The sequence below is a fragment of the Cardiocondyla obscurior genome, linkage group LG17 (genome assembly GCF_019399895.1).
Source record: "Cardiocondyla obscurior isolate alpha-2009 linkage group LG17, Cobs3.1, whole genome shotgun sequence".
Classification (NCBI taxonomy): Eukaryota; Metazoa; Arthropoda; class Insecta; order Hymenoptera; family Formicidae; genus Cardiocondyla; species Cardiocondyla obscurior.
The window spans coordinates 2,765,307-2,783,117 of NC_091880.1; the positions used below are offsets into that span (position 1 = coordinate 2,765,307).

The 17,811-nt window shown below is 46.2% G+C and overlaps 1 protein-coding gene across 2 annotated transcripts in view; it reads left to right on the top strand.

The window, feature by feature from the left end:
- LOC139109319 (PTB domain-containing engulfment adapter protein 1) overlaps positions 1–17,811 on the top strand; it is a 28,427-nt gene that overhangs the window by 6,174 nt on the left and 4,442 nt on the right. The window contains exons 1-3 of one of the 2 annotated variants that reach the window (XM_070668290.1): positions 3,078–3,732; positions 16,234–16,344; positions 16,462–16,529. In XM_070668290.1, the coding sequence (XP_070524391.1) occupies positions 16,272–16,344; positions 16,462–16,529 (141 nt within the window). In that variant the 5' untranslated portion in view covers positions 3,078–3,732; positions 16,234–16,271. Of the gene's footprint in view, positions 1–3,077; positions 3,733–16,233; positions 16,345–16,461; positions 16,530–17,811 lie in introns of those variants that run through there. The other variant, XM_070668291.1, reaches the window with a different exon arrangement.

A 17,811-nucleotide genomic window follows, 5' to 3' on the forward strand; every position in this document is an offset into this window, starting at 1 on the left:
TCATTACGAAAAATGAAAGTGCAAATCGAAGCGTAGGAAAGAGGCTGCGAGGGGGAAAAAAAAAAGAAAAAAAAAATCCGCGGCGCGCTAGCACGTTTATGTCCTGCGGTGTTAACGCAGTTGCGCCCGATTTCCATGCCCGTTTTTCCTATTACAGCGAATTCGAGAGATATTTCGCGTTTATCAAGTAGGCGTACATGCGTGCGTATACGAAACGAGTGCATTCTCCGACGAACCTTTTACGCGCGCACTCGAAGGCGTTATCGCGGTCGGCGAATCGAGCTGCCTCAGTCAATCGCGCGAATTCAGTTTCGAATTGTGCGTCATAATTATTTCTCACGTAATAGAGCACATGCGTCACCGGCGAATGTTTTATTTTCACGATGGAAAAAAAGGAAAAAAAGAAAAAAAGAAAAATAAAGCGCTTGGCTGACCGTTATTATGTAAAGTGAATGTGCGCACGTGTGCGTACGTGTGCAGCGTATATGTCATGTCGTCCCGTTACGGCGTGATCGCGTATCGCGCACAATGCGCGCGGCCCGGGGATCTCCGTTCCCGAGGATGATGATTTCGCGGAAATTCGCAAAGGAGTTTGCCGGTCGTCCATGGAAATCGATTTACGACGTCGTAGCGCCTCGAGATCTTTTTCTTTTCGGGCTCGGTCCCGCGACCGAGCGCCGTATACCGCCGCGGCGACGAACGGGCTCCGAGCTTCTTTTTCTCTCGTCGGCGAATATGTGTGCCGGACACACGTGCGAATCGAGAGAGAGATACTTTCCCTACTTTCGCGCCGCGGCTACCGAGGCGGCTTCTAGGAGCGTTTGAGCATTGTCCGAGCCGGCCGTCGCCGCCGGTGAAACCGAAACTTGAGAAAGTTCCAAAAAGATCGACGAGACGCGCGAAAATCACGTGGGTCTAGGGATCGTGAGAAATCGAGTTGGCGCGCGAAAGTCGTCGGTGGATATTGGCACGAAACGGAAATAAACGGAGCCAAAACAATAGTTGTGCAACCGAACCTCTTGATATTTTGATTGTATAATGAATAAAACGGGACGAGCGGTGGAAGGAAAAAAAGAAGAAAAAATAGAAGACCCTCCTTCTTCCCAAAAAAAAAACCGGTTTTTCGCACGGATGCTGAATCACACCTGAAACCAGTCCGCGTTTATTCAATGCAACCCGCCGTTAATCGAGGCACTCGACCGAATGCGCAAAACGCCGAATGTCATAATGCCGAATTATCGCGTCATTCGTGCAAATGACGCAGGAATATCTTGGATACGCGGATACAAAACCACCTTGTTTTTATAGCAGCAGGATCCAGCAACATTTTTATTTCTTTCTCGAAAGGATAACCGCTCAGAGAATTTTTTTGCGATTACATATTCGTAGGATTTAAATTCTGCACAACGTTACCGCTTGAACTTGAAGAATTCTACTGCTGCAGAAAAAAAAAGTAAAGGAAAAAGAAAACGGAAAAATATTAATTAATTATCGGGAAGTTCTCAGGACGCATGACGATTTGTTTTTAAATGTATGCTAATATCACGGAGTAACGGATGGAGTTGAAAAATTATTTATAACGTATTATTTTAATGCTCACTTTGCGAATCTCGTTAAAAATCTCGTTAATGTCTCTTTGTAATGATTTGTGGTCGTGGATTTCCCGAGGTGTTGTCAAAAAGGGGGGAAAAAAAAGAATAAAGACCACTAAAAAAAAAAAAAAAAAAAAAAAAAAAAAAGGAGTGATTTATGTGGGATTTCAAGAGGAATTGAAGTAGCGAGAGCTCGATATTTTAACGATTAGAAATAAATATGTATGTATAAATATGAAACTGTCTTATACTTTAATTTATCCTTGATATATAGATCGTCAACTTAAATTCGCGTTAGTACTTACCGATATTCAGCGGGGTATCCGGCTCGCACGAACTATTCGCGCATTCTCGTCTCGCTTTTCCGGGCTTTTTCGAGCCTTACGCTATCGCGCCTGAAATCGGCAGGGCCATGACGAACGCTGGTCCCACATTTACAATCTCGCAATTCCGCGGTCACGCACCTTTTGCGTCGTATATGCGGAACGAGCACCCAGGATTTCGCAATTCGGCATTATTTTCTCACAAACGGTAGTCGAGTGCACGTTCGCTGATAGCATACGCTCATAAAGAAGGGACACTGGTGTAAATGTCGGCGTTTGTGTGCACACGGGGTCACTCGGTTGCCAATGTTTCGCGTTTATACGTCATGCGTGTGCATCCTGTCGCGAGGCCTCGCCCTGAATTTCACTCGTAGCCTCCGTGATATTCTTTATAGAAAACGCGATGGCTTTTCGCTTTCGGCTTTAGATTTTCGCGATAGAGCGAGAAACGCTTTCCTCAGTCTTTGTATGTCCGCTCGGGACTACACTCGGTCGGCGATTGTGAAAAATTGGCGTTTAATCGACGCGTAAACGTCGCAGGTGGGACTTGGATGCGCTCTGGGGCTCTTTGAAGTCTCGGGTTCCGGCCGCCTACGAAAACGGCAGCTACGTTTATTCGTCGCGGTAATTGGCGCGGTTCATTCTCCCGTATCTGCGGCTCGGCCGGGAATTGAATTCGACGAGATTACGTGCTAAAAGTCCTCGGGTCCGTGCTCGGCCTCGCGTAACAATTCGCACCGACGGGAGGGTGAGGGAGGGAGGGCTATGAATAGAAAATGGAGTGTAACTATCGTCGGCCGATTGTTCCGAGACGATCGTGCCGCGCGGCGCCGGTTATCCTGTTATCTATTTAGCGCGAAGGGACAGAGATGGATCTTGCCCGCGAGAATACGCCGCCTTGGACTCTCACTCTTTCCGTCTCTCTCCTTCTTTGCTTCGTCCCCTCGCTCCCGCCTCTTCCCACTGCCTGTAACAACCTGCTGTAGCCCGCGATGGAGGACGGGCAAGCTCTCGGCGGCCGTGGCTGGTACCGCCATCCTCTCCTATCCCTTCTCATTCTATCGGATCATCTACCATCAACGATCGCGCTCGCTACTCCATTCTGCGAAGAGATCCGGCGCGACAGCTCTCCGCCGACCAGTCCCTCGCTGATCTCTCTCTTTCTCTCTCTCTATATCTCGTTCTCGTTTGCGAGTATCCCGGAGATACGAATTTCTACGGTTTATCGCGGTTATCCGCTCTCTCTCTGTCTCTCTCTCCATTTCCCTCCGCCGCTCTCGTCAGAGATGGGAATTTCATTACTAGCAAAAGGAGCGCAACGCAGTTTCCCGCGAGTCACCGCGCAATCTATCCGCCTGTTTAAAGATTTTTCTTCCTACCGACGGCGACGAGATAACGCACGGATCGCGGGGAATAGGTGGATGATGAGGACGGGCCGTCCGTGGCTGGTACCACCACCCAATATCAGCCTCTGTTTCACCGAATAATCCACCTAGTCGACCGACTCCCACGACCAGCTGCTCGAAGCTCGGCAGCGGTCGTTCGCGCTCGGTCCGCGTTCGGTCCTCGCTGCACACTCTCCTCCAGCACCTCCGACTCCTCCGCTCGTTCCTCGACGTGCGCTCACTTCGCCTCCGGTACTTCCAGTCCGTCGCGAACCGTTCACCGGGTCCTGTCTCGCTCCGCCGTTTCTCCGAGTACGTCCCCCCTTCCGCACCGTTCTTTTCCCCAGCTCGATAACCTGGGCGAAGTTTGGGAATGTATCCCGCGCGGCCCCGTTGAACGTCAGTGAGCCGTTCTTACGAGCAGCAACACAGGTGAGCGCGACTTCCGCAACGACACACGCCTCCGCCAGTATAATACCATATTTTATTCCCGCGAGCGACGTCTCGCGCCGCGAACGTCTCGAAGGCGGCCAGAAATGAATGGGGGACTTAGCTCTTTCCGATCAGCCGTCGCGTCCGAGTTAAAGAGCCGAGCTCTGCTCGCGGTGCGGGTTACTATGTTAACGCTATTCTTCGTACGCGCAGGTGTATTCTCAGGAGTCGTTATTTTACGTAACGTGAAAAAAAAAATGGTCTGCGAAATTAATTTCGTCATTGTATGCAGAGGCCGTGAAACGGGCGACGTTAAGAAAATTATTGTACCAACACCGCCGTGGTTACGTCGGTTGCTGTCGACATCCGGCTCGTTCGCGCCGCAGCGCGAGATAGTCGGAACGCACGTCATTCGCACGTGCGAAATCCTCTTGATTAGATTTAATTACGGGAGGCGTGAGCTCCCACCGTGCTCCCGCCGATTCGAAAGTCATCGACACGAGCGCGGCGAGGTGCGCCGGTCCCCTTCGGTGGCAACGCCAAACTAATACCGTGCCGATCTCACGGCGAGAGATCTCGCGCGATTAAATAATTGTCCGTCCGCTCGGCGCAAAATCGCTCGGAAAAACCTCGGCCCCGGAGAACGTATTATAGATAAAATGGGTTACCGCCGTTCTCCGCGCGAGTGAAAACGCCGCGCAGCGGCCGCGTTCGCGGGGTCTCTCGGACGCGAACGGAATCACTTTCTTACGCGAGCGAGCGATCGCAGAGGGATCCGCCGGGGTACGAAATCGTAACGAGGCGGACTTTACTTGGCAGCTGGCTTTTCAGTGAAATCCGCAAATTACTCCAGCACGCGGTCGCTCCACTTTTCCTCACCCGCCGTTTTGCCGATTACTTTCTTACGTCGAGCAGCACGGTCGAGAGAGCCCTCCGGATCGGTCTCCGTCTCGACCGGTCGTCGCGAATTTCTTCGCCGCGCCATTAAAGGTCTTTACCTCCTTTGCTAGCACCTGGAACGCTCTACTCGCGACAGCCGTTACATCCCGAGAGCACTGCGGAAACCGTTGCTCTATATCGTAGAAGCCCGGTCTTCATTAGCGGCCGAACAATGGGCAGGTCCGCGCAATCCGACGCGGAGAAATCGGTACCTTTCCCCGCGATCGAAACGGCGAACCACCGCGGCGCGAATCACTTGCTTTGATCGCCAGCGAATCGTAGATATCCGAATCGGGACAAGGGTATCAAGGGCGCGATCAACAGGTGGCATTCTGAAATGACGAAACCTGACGGAGTTCGTCTTGCGCCGCTCGCGTTAGGAAAAAGATCCATATTTCAGGTATTTCCAGACGGTGACGCGTTACGAATTTATTTTTATCTTTTTTTTTTTATTGACACGGCGGATTAACGCGGAGTGATTCCGACGTGCGCACCTCACGCGCCTTATTCCCGCAATTAATTTCATTCACTCTAAACGAGACAATTTGAGCAACGACATATTTATCATAATTACACGAGCGTGGACGCCCCCGCTGCTGATAACGGCGCGCTGTCGACAATAAATCTAGCGACAATTAGCTGTCTGTGACGTTAAACAGCACGCTCCTCCGATAATGACTCGCTTCTCACTTCGTTTCCTCGCGAATGCAATTAGACGCAGCCACTGGGAGAGCCGTCCGTGCATCTCGGAAGTAACAGTATCAGTTTTTACAAGGCCGTCTCGTCGTTCGCCGGTTGCCCTCCGGGGGCCACGAAAGGCCGTGCCATTCGCTATAGCGTCTCTTAAAAGCCCCGGACGGCCGATCCCAGCTGGATCGATGAACAAGTTTATCCGGAATGTACTGGACAAATCGGGAGGGGAAAAAAAGAAAAATTTCCGCGATGGAAATATCTTATCCGCGAGAGGTGATAATAATGCCTGGATTTTAAAAACTGGAGGTTTCGATACCGTACGAGCTCGAATACTCGGCCGTTTTAAAGACTCATTAGTCACGCGTATTTTATATTTTGGGAATGTCTTAACGTATGTTAATCAGCGATGCGTAATTAAGCAAACGTTTGCTAGATAAATAATTTTACGACGCAGCTCGCGAGCGAGTTCTTTAAGTTTCTTTTCTTTTCTTTTTCTTATTGCCCACGCGAGATTGCTAAGAAATGCAGCACTCGACCCGGCTGATTCAAGAATGCCGCGCGATCTTATCGCATGATTTTAAATGCTTCGAAACGGCGACGAGAATGTCGCCTTTGACGCGACGATACGTAAGATTCCGTCTCGAGCAAAGGCTATCGACTTGCCGTTAGTTTTTCGTGACGAGTGGACTTGAAAAATATTGTTCAGCACCAAGCACCGCCTGGCGCTTATAATACTTTAACTCCTCGAACGATCCATAAATTATCAGTTCTCGATACGGAAAACTCGTGTCAAAAGTCAACGACAATCGATGTAAACGTGAAGCGTTTAAAAATTACAAAAAAGACAAAAAAAAATCACGTCGAAGCCGATAAGGGATTTGAGTGGCTTTTTTGAAATTTTAATCTTATCTACCCGAGATGACCTAAGAGAACAAGAAAGGAAAAATATCAGCTGTCAAACGAGCGAAGTTTAAAACGTATTCCAAGATAGGGAGATTTTGAGACTCCGCTCCGATCGTGCCTCCACCAAAGTCAAAACTATCTTTATTGTCACTTGCATAAAGTTTGCGTGCAAAACGAGCGGAATCTTACTGCAGAGACAAAATTCTATAAACACACGTAAAGATTTTTCCACGGTACGGTCTTACCTTAAAAATACGTGCGCTATCGAAAAACGTTGCGGGCATTTCGTGCCTATCTCGAAGACCTGCTTCTTTATCTGTTTTTTTTTTAACCGGGTAGCATTTTACAGGCCTCTTACATGTTACGTTATAAATAATAAATATTAGGTAATTTTTAGCGAGTATTATTTCAATTCATTAAAATAAAATCCATGCGAATCGAAAGAAAGAGCCGCGACGCAAGCTGCGTGTAACAGCTTCAAATTGTATTCATCAATTAGCATATATATCGCTGCATTGTCGTATTATGAGAACCAAGATCCACATTAAAAACACTCCAGACACGCACCGTAAAAAGAGTAATGCGGTTTCCTCTAAATAATCTCCTCGTAAATCTTGCTTTCGTTATCATCGCATTGTGATCGCGATCTATATACATACGATCTTTTCTTTTACTTGTCAGGCGCGATTCATCATTGCGCGCGGAAGCGAAACATTTTCCGTCGGCGCATCCTGCGTACGTAATGGTACAAACAATAGAACATTTTTACGTTTGGTATGAGAATATTAGACGCTGATTTCTTTTTGCTTGTTACCTGGCCATTGTACCCGCGGGTATGTTACCGGCGTAAGCGCGGTGGGATAACGCGCGCATCACGTTTAAAAGCAGATTTAGAGCGAGGAGAACAGGGGAACGTTGTTGCGTATATCAAAGCGCCGAGAGCTTTAGTAAAACATACAAATGTTGAATAATATTAATTGGAAAAACAGGCACGAGGGGGGTTCGGGTAGGAGAATCGAATGGGGAGACTAAAGACTTCGTCGAGCGTGACGTTTCTTAATCTTTTTAAGTAGCTCGATTTGCGAGCTGAGAATGCCCGACAAAAATAATATGGAATATATAGAGCTGCGTTCTATTTTGAGCGTGAATGTTTCTTGCGATAGACGGAAGGTTAAAGCTGTCGCGATGGTTGACCATGTGGGTCACGACCCACAAGATTTTTCCCTCGAGCCGCGCCGAAGGCGTCAGAAACCCGGGAGAAAGTGCGACCGGCCATTTTCTAATTGACTGCATCCGCCGGAAAAATTAAGTTTACCTCATTAAAACGTCACAGTCATTCCGCGGCGATTAGTACGGGCCAACCGATTCCCGGTTAACGACTCGCGAAGAAACCCGCGCGAGCTTCAATGCGCTTTTTTTTTTAACGTCATCCTTTCTATGCAAATCGAATTTTCACTCGCGTTATCGGGCCGATTTGCTTTTTGCGTTCCGCGCGCCGGGTATCACGCTCGAAGGATTTTTGCTTTTATCTCTCGAATGAAAGTCCTCCGCGAGAGGATGTCTCCAATAACAATCTCCGACTCTCTATCTCGATTCGCGTTCTCCAGTCCAAGAAATTGAACTCTACTGCAACTTGTTAATTATTTTTCTTTCCGGTCGAAATTAATATTCGATATAACGTTCGTCGTAATATTCCGCGTAGAGATCCTTCGATAACTTTAACCTGCGTAGGGGTGAGATACGGAAGCAAAAGTCTGGCCAGGTGGGCGACCTCGTCCGATCTTTGACGTGACGGCTCCCCGTATTGGCATAAAGATGTTAGGTTTCGGAAAGAATCAGCGACTAAATTCTCGGCAGGGCGGAAATCGGCGATTTTGCCGAGGGCGAGAGAGAAACGCGATGCGGTGCGACTTTGATGCGCTCGGTACAGCGCATTCGGATGGACGCCCCGTCGATCAGTCGGTCGACCGGATCCTACCATAGGCGAGGCAGTGATTGAATTAACAGCGATACTAATTGACCACCGGGCACCGCCGACGGGCGGTCGGCAGCTGCGGCTGCAACGGCTGCGAAACGCGATTGTCTCGTTGACGGTGGGGGAGTTTCACCTTGAACGTTATGCAACCTGCCACTTCAACATATGCATCAGCCGGGGTTAGATGCGCGCCGGGTGATGCCGCGCCTATGGCCCGTGTGTTTAACAACCGTCTAATGGTGCCAGTGTCGGGTAATTACAAATTCCAGGAAAGCGTTTCTCTCGCTGACGCGCGAACGCGCTTTTCCACGCGCAAAACTCGGCGTCGTCGATACGCCGATGATCGATGAAGCGATTAAACGAACGCGCTCAGGGATCTTTACCGAAGTACTTCGAACCGCATTGTAATGTAAAAAGTATAACGTTAACGATAGCTGAATCGCGGGATGTAATCGTATAATAATTAGGAGGGCGTAAAAAGTTCGATCTCACTTTGCTGACGATCGAAATTGGCAGTGAAAGTTGTTGATACTCGCAGCGAAAGGAAGGCGCATGATTATTCGCGACGCGGATCGCTCGTGATAATTATACACGTTAACGATTTGCAAATGGGTCAGTGATTTAAGTGATGTCAAACGCGTATCGGCGGAATGCAGTCTGGTAGCGTAGCGAACAGGGGACGTTTATTGTCTCTTCGTCGCGTTAGGTCTCTAAGTACGAGTTACTCGGATACGAATCCCGTCATCTTTTTTATCTGAGCTTCTAAGTACATAGCTCGGGCATATCAACCCCGAACTTTGTATCAATTAAGTCTTATTTTTCTCCGAAGCCGAGCATATTCGTGTTTAATTATCTGTATCGAGTACCAATGAACTGGAGTTGCTCTTGGTAATTTAATATTGTTACAATCCCGGAAGCGTACGTAATCTTACATTTGTCTGTGGAATCGAGGATAACAGCCCGATTAAGAAAATGAGGCATAATAACAGCTTCGACATTTGAATAATAACTGAAGGTTCTCAACTTCTTGCTCCTTTCTTTTATTCCCTCTTTCTTTTTCCTCTCCGATATTATCGAGAAATAATACTTCCTTCTCGAGCACACGTCGTGGTCCAAAGATAGCTCGTCAAATTTTGTAATTAATTATTTATTGATTAAACCGGAGCGTCTCGTAAATCAAAACAAATTTGCTCAAATTATTTTAATATCTTTTATCAATGCGATATTAAATTTTCTCATCAATCATCACTCGGCTATTTTTTACACCGAGTAACAGCGTGTCATTAATACAACGCTATCCTTGAATCCAGTACGTCTCTCTTTCTCTCTTTTTTTTTCTCTCTCTCTCTCTATCTTTTTAATGCCACATGCAACTTTGTACATACGCATCCAATGTCCAACAATGCATGCTCGTTTATTAGCATATGAACATTTTGCGATACATCTTTCCGATTAAACACTTAATAGATTAACCGCCTGGGGACAGTTATTATCGTCTGTGACGAGTGACGTTCGAAGATGCGTCGCATCTACGATTCTGTTTTAATTATCGCGCGTGCCAATTAAACTTCACGCGCGCAGATTGTTCGAAAATTTCGTACAAACATCAGGGACAATTAGATTAGACAATCAGACCCCTGCGATTAAAAAGTAAAATAAAGGAACGTGTTTTTCAACGCGTGTCGATTCAGAAGCTACGGTGACTAATTAACCTTGACATCTCTCGTTCTCGCTCGTTCGTGCAAATGATATACGATACATAAACCGCGCATAACTCGTATAACGTTCGACGTATCAAAGTAGAGAAGTGATCGCGAAATATAAAGTAATTATTTCATTTTTTATTTATTACCAATTATAAACGTCAAGAAAAAATTATATGACTTACCAATCTGCAAGAATTTCAGCGGAGTTGTAAAATTCTGCCGGTGGCTGTAACATAAAATGAAAAATATTAATGTAGACGTGCTGAAAATAGTTAACGCTTAAATAAAAAAAAATTACGCGTATGTATTCGATTCTTTAATGAAAATAAATAAAAATAAAGTTAATAAAATGACAAATTAAAGGAAAAAAATTTATATTTACCTAAAAGTTGCTCCGCCGATGCAAGATGCCCTTCCCGGGCCTGCTCCTCCTCTCAGATGGGACGTGACGAGCCATCCTTCCGCGCACAGACACACGCGAACGCGCTCTCGTAAAAAATTATCGTAAAGAAAAGCGCGCGATAACTAGCGGCACTCCCGAATCGACCGACGAACCGGCTGCGGTTCGTATTATCACTGATATCGGCGTACGGCACTTTGTTCTTCACTGAACACTGCACTGCAGCGGAGTTCCTCTTGATCTGTAACAGAAAAATGAAAAAATTATTTTATAGATATTTAATCTAATTAAATAAAATAATAGAAAAATGTTATAAAAAATCTGAAGCATTTTATTCCAAAGAAAAATTGATACTTACCCCGGGGTTGCTCCGCTGGGGCAGGATACCCTTCCTGAGCCTCCTCCTCCTCTCAGGATGTCTGCGGGGTGTCGAGGTGGTCCTTCAATGATGAGAGTATTATCTGAAACAGAAAAATTACAGTTAATAGTCTGTTCTGTTTACTAGATTATTCAGCGCGTATTGTTTTTATCTTAGCGTTCGCGTTTTTTAACTGCGGGTGACCGGACGCACATTCTAGCGTTAGCACAGCTAGCGCACCCCGTTCCCGCTACTCCCTGCGTTCCCCGCGCCTACACCGTTGAGTACTGGACCTACGCAATGCGTATGAGAAACGAGCCGGCTGACCGCCGCTAGCAAGCACCCATCCCCTTTCCCCGTGATCCTTGAGGTTGCTCCGTCGCGCGCGTGACCGATCTCTGTTCCCGATCACTGCTCAGTTATAATAATATGTTAACAAAAAGATTTTCAGGCATCGCATTCCTATACCACGAGCGAATATCTCCCGAATCTATCGCGCACTGGTCGATCGAAACCTTCTTCCCCTAAGCCCGATTGTACTCGTCGACACATCGTTTACGGCAAAGAGACGCGAATTAAATGTACACATACACTTACTTTATATCGAAAAGATGTAGTCGCCGGCACGCACGATTAATCCAGGAAGATAATTCACGCCAGATTATGTGCCCCTGGCCCGTCGATTGTCCGTAGATCTTTAATACGTACGGAGCACGTGCTGCGTACGTACGTCTCGTTCTACCGCTGGAGAAGGACAGCGAGAGTGAGGGTAGTAGGGAGAACGTAGCTCGCGCGCGGCACGTACGCGGCTCACCCTTATCTTTTCTTTAATTACCAGAACAAATTTTGCGCACGCTTTAAATTTTTTTCACGTATCTTTTAAAAAATCGCAGTTGCAAATTAAATCGAATCTCAAATCTCCGATTAGATAGCCGACGTTGACTCTCGCCTGGCGTGAAGCAAACCAAACGAGAGAGAACTAATCAGCGTCGGTTTTAAGCAGTAACAATTAACAGCTAATTTACGCGTCACATCAATTTTTTAAGATAGGAATACTTCAGCAGCAGCCAAGAAAGGAATATATATAGTAATTACAAATAATAATATAGTAATTACAAATAATTACAAACGCTTTTTTCTTTTTTATGTCGCAACATTTAATTCCCTATTGTTTTTTGCATTTGTCTGAAAACGATTAGAAAAAAAAAGGGAGAAAAAGATTTTATTCTACCGAGAAAACATTGAAATATAATCCCGATGCGCATGTTAGAATCACAAATAAGATCACGTTGTCGTAACGCCGGTTGCTCAAGAGTGCCGTTCGTGAAGACATTTCCCTCGAGCGCGGGGCCTTTTGTGGCCAGGATTTTTCTTTGTGTTTCCGGCGGAGTGGCGTCGAATAGAGGGTCCTTTCATTCGTACGTCGAGACACGATCGCCTCGCATTCGCGTTCCTAACGCGTGGAATTTCGATGCCGCTCTCGATGCGCCCATGCGAGCGTCGCCTCCCTTCGCTCGTGAAAGGACCGCTATCTATTCGCCTCGTTGTACGTGTCACGCATTTGAAACGCACGTAACGCGCGTGACGCGTGGTTGTTGCGATACCTTTTGTTGGCCCTTCTCGCGTCGAATAATTAAAGCGTCGAACGCTTCCGGACGAGACGCGAAGCGGATAAAGAATCCGCGTATATATATATATTTTTTTTTTTATTCTACAAATAGCCCATTACGCTCTTACGTCTATGTGCACGCGTGCACTCGCTGCCCCGTCGCTATTAATAGCGAGTTACGTGTCGAGGAAACGACTAAAACTGCCGTTCTCAATTATTGCCTAATTGTGGCGCGGCCCGGCACGGCGTAAAAACCGATACTTTCCTTCTTATCGCGAAACGGGATAATCTATTCCCCCGGCGGATGTAGGCGCCCGCGAAACATGCCTTTCGTGCGCGATCTTGCTCTTCGCGAAGCTGCTTATCGTGCTTATGCGCGGTCGTGCATGACCGCGGCGCGAGAGGGTTCTACTTTCTTCAGCGGCCTCTCTGGAAATCGGGGCCCGATCGAGCGCGTATCGTTATACACGCAACTCGCGTCACACCGCGCCCGCAGCTCATGCGTTTAATAACTTTAATAAAACGCAGCCCGAGTTCGCTTTCGCGTAATAAATAGCGAGACGACTTTTCCTGCTGCGAGCTAAAATCTCGACGGCGCATCATCGCGTTATGAAAGTTCCGCGAATAATAAACCGGGGCCAGCTTTCACGGTTCCCACAGGGAGGAGGGAGGGACTTGCGACAACCTACGTTGACGAAAGAGGAAAAGAAATAGAAAAAAGATATAGATGTAACGCGCGAGAAAACAGACGCGGGGAATCCGGAAAAAGGAAAAGGCCGCTTGTTATACGTATTATACGTATCGGAAGCATTTATTGGGAAAGGATAGGCGCCGCGGAGCTTGGTAGGTACGCGTACACTCGGCGGTCTTTGATTTTCAAATTTTACCTGACCGTATGTAGACGCGCATGAAACCTCACGTCCGTCGCGGAAGAATATCTCGCTGTTGCGGGAATATTTTTAATATTACCGAGACCCTCGCGATCGTCGCTTTTGTTCGGTGGGTTTATAATCAACGAAGGAAAAGGGAGAGAGAGAAAAAAAGATATTAATTTACTTAATTATTTCACAAGCATTGTCCGCCGCGAATTGCACTCGCGGCGCGCCCCGGCGACTGCGAAAACACGCGAAGAGTAGAGGAACGGGGGCGGACAGTTTGATGTATCACACGACAAAGAAAGAGAGCGGCACAGATCCGCGGCGTGATCCGTTCGCACGGCGCGGCGCGGCAACGGCCGGCGCAACGCGCTTCGGCTTTGGCGCTCGACCTCTTTGCGCCTACGTGGGAGGAATAGGAAGTCGTGCATTAAATCCGAACCTCTACCTTTCAGCGCTTAAACGCCTCTCAAATGGCATGGCCGCGGGACACCGGCCGCCGTCCACTTGAACCGCACAAAAGCGATTACGTTCATTTCCGAATTGACCGCGGCGCGCAACGTCGATCTCCTTCGAAGACGGTCCACGCCAAGACGATCGACGCTTATCGTCGATTTAAAGACAATTATTTTTTATCTTATTAATTTTTCAACTCCTTTTTTTTTTTTTTTTTTTTTTTTTTAATACAGTTGCGTAAAATTTAATCCGACCCAGCCGTCGCCTTTAGATCGCTCAGCGAAATTAATCGAAGACATTCGGCGTTAACAGATCCCGGAACTTCGGTCCTGACCAATTTTCTATCAGTCGCGCTAAAGTAAGTCTAGCCGTGCGAGCACGTTTCGGTACCGCGGGACTTTCGCGCTCGCGCGTATCGAGCGGAAAGATTTCAGTCTCGGCTGCTCAGCCCGCTCACTCGTGATCGCGAATCATTGCCGAATTAACCGCGGACGTCAGACGGTTTCCATACGCGGCGGTGGAAAAATTTCTATTCCGATGCCCGGCCACCTTCGTGGCTCGCGTGCGGCGGTAGGCGGTCTCGGAATTCCGGGCGGATACGCGTTCTCGCGAGGCTGCATTCCTCTTTTGTTAGAGAGGAAGGTATATATAGATAAGCTGTTTAATCTCGCGCAAACACACGCCCACGTATATAATGACACTGCGCGCTCAGGCCAAACTCGCGACCGCGCGCAAAATGATATTTAAACACTATCGACGGGCACGAGGTATCGAGTTCTCGAGTCGTTTTGCGTTTCACAAGCTTCAACAATGCTCTTCCAGCTGTATTGTCTTCCAAATGCGGATCAACCGGTGACCGGTTGCCTCGTACACGCGAGTGATAGCGACTACAATTTTCCCCGCGCATGGGAGATTAAAATTAAACAGTACCTGCGCCAGCTGTTCTGTTATGCGAGAGCTGCGGAACAATACGCATGGAAATAGGACGGGCTGGGATCGACGTACGCGCGCGTAACGAAAATGCGCCGCTACGCGGCTTGATCCAATTTGATATTTTATATCTCAAAGTCCGCGGCGGTGTCACGCGCGGGAATGATGAAACGCGAAAGGATTTTAGCCTTCGTCTTCAAGGCTGATCGCTGGTATACCGCGAACCGATCGTCCGCGCGTTAAGTGGATTTCACACGACGTTCGCGGCGTCCGCGAGCGAACAATGGATTCAACCGGGATTCCTCATTTAATTTCAAATCGCCCCGCGATGACGATTGGATATCCCGCCAGAGAAAGGAGAGGAAAAGATGAGGCAGAAACTGATAGATACGCGAGGCGTGAGAGAAAAACTTTGTCATTAACACCGCGTCGCGCGCGATTGTGCGTGTGCATGTGCAACAGCGCGCATGTAATTGACCTGATTTTTCTATGAACATACATTACAGACGCCTAGCGTTACGTCGAAAGATTCAGTCGCGTTCCTCGGTGTAGGAATGATAAAGATAACTGGATCTCGCGCGGAAAGGGAGGGAGGGAGAAATGACGGGAGGCGTCGAACAAAGATTTCGCGACTGCAATCGTTTCCAATGAAAGAGCAAGGAGAGGACAGAACGCATGCTCTTATTGCATTCTCCCTCAGGGCCGCGTCAATCTAGATCCGTAATTCATACCAATGCGATCGAAACTGTCGGACGTAATAGCGCGGCTGTAATTACAATTGCAAAATATGAGAGATTACAATAATTGTTACACAACGACGTTAGCTTTTGATTTTTTTTAAATCTATTTAAATATTTTATACTTCACCTTTGAAGTATAAAGTGTGATTTACGAATTAATAATTGCTTCATATCAAAACTAGAAAACTGATTCGCAAGATTTATATCATGAAAATTGTGTAATATAAATTTGCATCGAGGTGAACATACAATAGACATGTTTTTATACCTTTTTTTTTTGTAACGTAACGAAACTGCTCTTTGGACAAGAGCTCCCGTCGGGCAGCGATGATATACGCGCGATGGTTTCTGCGTCGCAGAAACCTGAAATGCGAATAAAAAGCGATTTTCGGGATACGTGAACAAAAACGAGGGCGGACGAGCGAGAAATCGTAGAAATAGGAGAACGCACGGTAACCTGGATAGGGTCCAAAAGTCACGTTCCACATCATAGAATATTGAGGGAAAGGAAAAATTACAGCTGATACTTGACGTTTTACCAACGGCCCATTAAAATCTCTCTTATTGACAAAAGATCGATTTATAAGCTAGCGCCTTTCGCTCGAACTCTAACGAACAACGAAGGAACATAACTCACGTGAACGTGTAGAAATATATATATATATCTTTCGAAGTCTGAAAGAGAAAATAATTATTATACATTAGAAATAAAAAATTAAATTTCTTTTTAATCATATATTTTATGTGTGTGTTTTAAGCAATTAATTTGTTAAAATTTTTTATTTCTAAATGCATCTGAATTATTTGTGTTTTTACAAATGATACGCTAGTTATATTGCGCGACTTGCTTTTAAAAATTAATTTCTTTTTTTTTTAACTTTAATTTAGTGATTTATTTATTGGTATTTATGTTGCAGAGGTGTCTGAGAGTCAATTGTAACCAGAGACTCGAAACATGAGGAACTCGACGTTACTGAAATGGGCGCAGAATTCGGCGAACAATAAAAATCAGCCGAGCAAAAATGGAGGTGAGTAACCGGGCTGTGGCCCGAGCACGTGTAACCTGGCTGGGTATTAGCAAATATAATTCGTCGCTTCTACGGGGAAGAGTTGAAAATTTATCGCGACCTCTCCTATGTTTGCAGGAACGAGCAGGAACTGGATACACCCACCGGACGCGCTCCAAAAAGGGCACATCGCCTACCTAGTCAAGGTATTGTGCGATTTCTACGCCGCGAAAATTTCCACACGTTAAAAATAACGTTGCGCAAAGATATCTATATCATTATCTTTACGTCGCAGGTTCTCGTTCGCGAAGATTATTCTTCCGAGTCGCAATTCGCATCGAAATTCGTATTAAATATTATTTTAAACAATCGATCAAGATTGCACGCTTTTCTCGGCAAGATGCGACGAGTGTTCTGATTTTTTAATGCAACTTATTGTTAGCATATATGCGTGTTGACCAAGGTCGTGATACGCGATTGTGAAACTGCGAAATAAACGACAACGGAGCGACAAGTATCATCCTGGCACCGTTTCTCGGTATCTCGAAACGGAATGAAAGGTCGAGGTTATTGTGCCGTCTATCTTCGTTTTTTTTTTCCGCATTTAATTTCATCTCCGGTAGTATATCGCGCTCGTAAACTCGGCCGATCAGGATATCTATTACGCATTCGTGAAATTTGTTGACGTGCGTTTCCCTAATTACCTTTCACTGCTAACGAGAGTAATTAAGCTAAGTTGATTATTTCGCTGGGCGGAACGCCGAGGCGGCGGCGTATACGGCCTGGGAAAAGTCGGAGAAATTGCCTGTTATTATTAAGCAATAATTGATGGAAGGTATAATGAAAATAGAACCGGCTGATTGAGACATTATTCAATCTTCTTTAATTTATTTTTATTTATTAATTTTTTAATTTTTTATTTTATATTTTTTTTCCGGAGAAAAGACTTTCAGATTTATTTTAATTTTAATTTAATATATTTACATGCATAAATTATGTGCTATAGAATTATTATGCATTTCTCTGAAAAAAAAAGAAGTTAAGAAAGTCTCATAGAAACGTAAGATATTATAATAATTAATTCACGAAAAATGAATATCTCCTTTAATGACCGACGAGGCTGAAAATGAAAGGAGCAGATATCTTGCCAAGAGGTTCAAGTTGAATTTAAACGACCGGGAGTGGCTCAACATCCGATCGCTAAAATGACGCGGACGTAAAACCGAAAGTAACCCACGATTTGCACTTTCTAGTCGGTTATGGAATCCCATCGTTTCTGGATGACTTGCAATAGGAAAAGGAACCCCGGGCCCAAAGCGTTTATTCATTTCGCGTCAACCGGAAAGAAAAGAAAAGAAAAAAAGAATTGCGCAATCGCGCACCCGCGCTTGCTTTTCGTTTCGAATTGTTATCTGTACACGTACGCGAGTTTCCACGTGAATACGAATACCGGCATATCACGGATGAATTGTTGTTCGAGACGCCGAG